This window comes from Mytilus californianus, unplaced genomic scaffold (assembly GCF_021869535.1).
Source record: "Mytilus californianus isolate M0D057914Y unplaced genomic scaffold, xbMytCali1.0.p SCAF_6, whole genome shotgun sequence".
NCBI lineage: Eukaryota > Metazoa > Mollusca > Bivalvia > Mytilida > Mytilidae > Mytilus > Mytilus californianus.
Window position 1 is genome coordinate 34,842,134 of NW_026262712.1, and position 6,306 is coordinate 34,848,439.

At 33.5% G+C, this 6,306-nt stretch overlaps 1 protein-coding gene across 1 annotated transcript; it reads right to left on the minus strand.

Annotated features, from left to right (window-relative positions):
• Positions 1-2,784: 2,784 nt before the first annotated feature.
• On the minus strand, positions 2,785-6,021 carry LOC127705335 (F-box/LRR-repeat protein 7-like). The gene is made up of 2 exons (XM_052209648.1): positions 5,918-6,021; positions 2,785-5,108 (listed from the first exon to the last, which is right to left on the minus strand). Exon 2 carries the CDS (start codon positions 4,846-4,848, stop codon positions 3,352-3,354), a length of 1,497 nt encoding a protein of 498 aa, XP_052065608.1. The 5' UTR covers positions 4,849-5,108; positions 5,918-6,021; the 3' UTR covers positions 2,785-3,351.
• Between the last annotated feature and the right edge of the window lie 285 nt (positions 6,022-6,306).

Consider the following 6,306-nt stretch of genomic DNA (forward strand, 5'->3'; position numbering starts at 1 on the left):
CGCGGCATTAAAGAGTAGGAGCAAAGACTGGTCGGCTCGGAGTCAGAATAATGTGTACGAGTAAGGTGATAGGTCTTCCTGCGGACTATTACTTTAATTGTGAACTAGCACATTAACATTATCCGGATCAGCGTGTCGGTCTAGTACAAAGAAAGGCTTATATTCATATTATTTACGTTAACACGTTCTAAAGTCTTGAATATGTGAGATGTTACGCGCGATGTTCGTACCGTTTACTTTTTTTGCATGTTTCGTGAGTAAAACTACGCTGCAGGTGCAGAAAAAAACGTATTTTAATTAAAACAAAGATATCAGTGTGCTGGATATAAATGTCCTTGTTCACTTATCTCCAATAACAATATAAAACGCATTTGTTCGAGTTGATAAGCATTTGATTCTGGATTTTCGAGAAATAATGGGTTGTCCTGGGTAACATTCAGTGACTCGGCGATGAAAACTGAAGTATACACCTTCTTTTCGCCTTCTTTTTTTGTCGATTTTCATTAATTTTTTTTTTGCCGCGAATTGCCATTAAATGGCAACCCATTATGACGTATTTGTATGACGGCTAATGACGTCATATTCTGTTTCGGCAGGCAAATCGGCAAAGTTTCATTGTGTCCCATCTCCATTTCCGAAACTACTTTTTTAGATTAACGAAAACAGTTGAAAACATGATTCGGATAAATGATGTCATCAGGTGAGAAAATGATATAGCTAGTATAATGTTGTTTTTCTGTAATTAATTAATTTCAAAAGCAAAATAGTTCAAACACAAAAACAGAAAAGATGCTAAATTTTTGAATTTGGTGAATAAAATGTCACACGTTCATTTTTTGAAAAAACGCTACGTACAGTCGTAACTAAAATTAACTATGTTAAATTAGTTTTGCACTTGATTGTCGACAATGAAATTCTAATATAGACATGTTATTTTTCTAGTCTTTTTAAAATATCTATATTAATCTCCATAGCATTCGTACTTTCCGAAAAAATAAAATGTTTGAAAAAATGGTGAAAAAGATGTCACACGCATTAAATTTATTACGGCGGCAACCTGTCGAATAGTGAAAACAACAAAAAACGTGGCGCCATAAAAACACACAGAACAAGCGCACAACTTAGTCGATTGTTGGTGCATGCATTGTTCAACTATATATATATAGAGAGACTTTTTAAGCTACAATTTGATTTATCTATATGTTACTGATTTTTCGGATCCTTTTTGTTATTCCGTGATAATGATAAGTGTTGCCCTCGACCGTGGCGCGGAACAGATTGCATGTTTTAATTTTAACTTGGGTGCAGAACTTTCAAAGTTTTTAAAACGAGTAAACCTTGGGTGCGTAATTGTACGAGCATTTCTTTTATGCGTTTCTATCTTTTAGCACTATACACAAGCGTTCCATTTTTTAAAACTCAATCATAAATTTTTGGTACTGATTTTAATTTGCAGTTAATAAAAGCACGTCTGCTTTGAGATTGGAAATGTGGAAGGAGAAAAAGGCACAGAAAAACAGAGAAAGGTGTAAACAAAACTACGAAATGACAGAATGAATGCATTAAAACAAAAATGTCACAATTGTGGTTATTCCGAAACTTCCGCGGCCAAGAGAAAAAGAAAAGAAAGGCAGTTTAACGCTGATAAACGACTTTATGAAACTGAACGGAAAAGAAAATATAGGAAAACTCAAAATAAAGTTTCCACTATAAACACTATAAATGACAATAAAAACACTTTTTCGAATAAGATGGAGAAAAGCAGGACTGTAAAATCAATGAAGAGGGCATTCCCTACAACACCGAAGAAAAGAGTAGCAGTAATGGCCACGTATTTAGACAATAAACATTCCCCAACTGTTCAATCGCTTGAAAAATTAAAGTTTGTCGTGAAGCCTGAAGAAAAAACGGACACTCAACTTGGCAATGCTGTTCCAAATGATCTTAAAGAGATAGTCGACCTGGCAAAATTTTCAAGATCTGATTCGGCAAGAACTGCATTAAGTGTAATCGTAGCAAGCACGAGTGGTGAAAACATAACTAAATAACGAAAGAAAACTTTGCTTTCAAGAAAGTTGGGACTTCCCCTTAAACGGCTATCGAAAGGAAAAAGAGTACGTACGCAAATATTTACCTCTGAAAAGTCATGTTGGACATATCTTGAGAGAAAAACAAGGAAGGATGCTATTACTGACGACGTAAAGAAAATCGCGATGTTCGTGTCTATAAACGTAGCAGACGTTATCGCTAAAATCAAACGTTTTTTATGGTTCAGACGCTACAAAAATACTTCTAGAATAAGTAACGTTAATAACAATTGTACTATAATGATATGTATTCCCAATACAATAAATATGATCACTTATTGCAAACCATTTGACCTCTTTTAAAATGATTCATTTCAATCTAATTCTAATACAGATCAAACGAGAACTGTGATCACGATCACCTCCCCCTTTCCCCTTCAAATTAAAATTAACTCAAGTAACAGTTGCCAGACTACATTATTATTTCTTATGCACTTCTAAGCACACAGTATACTACACTAATGTAAAGTTTCATTGAAATCCAATAAACGTTTTAGAATAAGTTGCGCTTACATAACAAGACTATATATTACCCTATATTGTAATATTTAACGAAGTTATCTATCTTCCTACATGCACATCTTTAGCTATAGTGTACTACAACTACATGACATTGTGTAAAGTTTCATTAATATCCGTCAAGTAATTTATAATTTCAAAACATCTGTAGGCTTACGAAAATTAACAAAAAAAAGAATACCGCTGTAAACTATAAATTTATTCTTAATACAAATGACGTTTTAAACTACAATGTTAGTTAGAAGACATCTCGCGAGAATATAGGGTGATTTTTATGTATGTACTTTTTTAACATTCTCATTGTCTTATTATTGTACATGTAATGGTGACCATGTTGAAAAAAGTGATGAGATGTACATGTGTGTACGTAAGTGAAGTTCAACGATTTCCGTCAAATTTAAATGCGTTACTTCGTTTGATTTGGTCTGAATCTTTCTATAGACCAATCTGGTTTCATTTAGACTACGTTATGGCGCGTTGTTGGTTGGACATGTTTTATTTCAATCCGTTGATTACATATTGAATATTAAAATATCTTAAATTACATTAATCCGAATTCTTTTCCAAATTCTTCAAATAATCTCAACTTAAACTTAAAAAACGGACGAGTGATGATAACAAACTATTCCACTGTGCACAATAGCTTAGTACATTTACTACACCATAGGACATATATTATTACAGTACATACTTATATCCTGGTAGTTGGGGGGATATTGTCTCCTAGTATGTATAATGCTAACTTTTAACGAGGTGAATATAGATCCGTCCGGTTATAATTTTGACGACATATCATTTTGTTATAGACTTTGTAGTTTGTCACAAATTGGCATGCTTCAAAAACTCTGCATAGAAAGTCATCATCATCACAATCGCTTAAGCAATTTGATAAACTTAGTTTTCGTAGATCGGGACACATGTCGATTAAAATCAAAACTGCTTCTTTTGTGATATGTGTACAAGATCGCAATATAAGTTCCTTCAAGTGAGAATGTGACTCGGAAATAATAATGTTATCATTGATCAGTTTAGAGCTTTCTCCAAGATTTGCATGCGAAATACCAGTACAGAAGGAAAGAATCAAACGGTATAAGTGTGGGCATGATTTTATGAGAAAATAGACGCCACTGAAGGTAATATTAAAACAATTACTGAAGTCCACTTCTCTAAGATAATGACAGTTTTCCCCAATCGCAAACAAAGATTCGTCCCGCAGTTCCGTACATCCGTTTAATGTCAGGAACGTTAAATGTCGACATGATTTTGCAATTGCAATTAAACCATCGTCATCGATATTTCTACAGCCAATCGTTGACAAGCACTTTAGGAGTCGGCAATTTTCGGCAACTGCGAAAAGTGTCCGATTTGATAAGTTTTCGCTGTTTGAAGGATATGTATTCCCGAAAGATATGTTTTCAAGCCGTGGGCAATTTTGTGTTACTTGTACCATTCCGCAATCTGTAATTCCCCGGCTTTGTTCAATGTTAAGAAGTTTTAGATTTTTTGTTCTCTCTGTTATGTTTTGAAGTCCTTCGTCATCGAGTAAATTAGAATGAATTGTAAGCTCAGCTAATGGAAGATCCCCTTCTGAAATCATGAAAGCGTCATTTGAAGTTTGCCCATTAAAGAGATAAAAAGAATTAAGATTCGTAAAATCATTTAAAATTGAGGCAATAGAACTATCTTTTAATGTATTCCATCCACGAAGAGCTAGTTTCGTTAATTCGGGTTGTTTTCGTAGAAGTGAAATTAATTCATCATCGAGAGTGCGAGTTCCGTAGAAATATCCTATATCTAGCTCGGTAAGATTAAGTCCTTTTAGTTTTTCTAAACAATGCTCCATATTGAATCGACTGTCGGATATGAATTTTATTTTTTCTAGATTTGGGCATCGTTGAATTATTTTATCAAAGAAAACTTCAGATACTACAAGTTTGTCGGAAACATCAAGTGACTTGAGATTTACGAACTGCAGTTTTCTCTGAAAGCCGAAAAAGTCGATGATATGACCAGGAGTTATGGTTAAGCTTTTCACAAAATTTTGTATTCTGCGCATATGCCCAAACGTATTAGAATAATCTCCATAGATTTCCGTGTAATCAACATGTTTCCAGAGACACGATGTAAATGCAAGTTGTTTCCATAGGTCGCATACTTGGTCAATGTTTGTGAATAGATCACTCTGGGGTACGTATGATAATATATGAAGAAGTAGCTCACTTGGAATGTCGTTGATGTTCATATCTGGATTAACACTGTTGTTATTGATTTTACGTAGCTTGTTTTAGAAAAAAACTTTCTCGGAAGTAATATGTATGAAAATAATGACTTCTGTAAATTTCAAATTTCTTTTACAAAGTTCGAAATAGCATCTAATTTAAAAATTCTGTAGAATATCGATCGCCGTATTAATATGCTTATAATTTTTCATGGTACGGCCATATATATCAGTGACGTTTTCTCTACTATTACCATAATTTTCAATAAAGTCCAATAATCATTCTGAAAAAGAAAAAACAAAATAAAACAGTACAAAACGTGGATGAGATAGTATACCAATGTATTGGAATATATATAACTTGTAATCACAGGGGCGCCCGGCGTAGCGTAGCGAGGAGATCAAAAGTTTGGACGATGTTTTGCTAAAAAATCATGTAAATCGTGAAAAACATCAGTGGCGGATCCAGGGGGGGGGGGGGGGGGGGTCCGGGGGTTGGAATCCCCCTTTTTTTTGACGATCAATGCATTTGAATGTTGACATATAGTTGGAACCCCTCCCCCCTTTATCCTGGGTTAGGAACCCCCCTTTTATAAATGGCTAGATCCGCCCCTGAACATGTTACTCATATAGACAGATATAGTCAAGAAAAATAGTATAAGTATATGCATAATATTTATTTTTTTTTACTTTTTTTTAAGCATGATATATAATAATTTTACGCCCATCCCTCTGGAGCCGTTATTGAAATTTCCAATTTTGTACATCGAGATTCGATCTCCCGAACCACAAGTTTATTTTATTCAGACTATTAAAGAATATATACTAGATACTGTTTTTTTATTGGCTGAGAGACGAATCATCTGATTCAGTTCACAAATAGATGCCGAGAGGTGATACACTTATAACATGTGTAATGTCATTTTTTTAAGCAGCAATCATGCTATACATAGACCACTGGCACGTGTCTCTGAAAACAATTACAGGCTACTATCTTTACTATATATTTGACATATAGTGGACAAATTCAAATAATTCAAAAACGAAACTAAATAACTATAAGTTCTGACAAAACATATGTATTAAAACTTACGTGTATTTATTCCCTTTAACATGCGTTGTCTTGCATTTGTATGTGTCTATTTAGTCTACGTAAAAATAAACATTACCATAACTGTTTACTTCCTGTCATGTATAATTGAGCTAATATCTATACTTAGCAAAACTTTAAATATACAACTAATTTCTATATTTAGAAATGAGATTAATACAATCTTAAATTCAAATACTTTAGGCGCAAGTAATAGACAAAAATTGAATGTTGTTTTCAAAGTGTTTATAACGTTGTTGCTTCGCAATGTGTGAACATAAAAAAATAAATATTTATTAATCAAAGTGTCATAAAAGTCATATTAATGGTCGTAAAACATCAATAAAATTTGTACTACATGTATTTGCAAATACAACAATCAATATCCAACC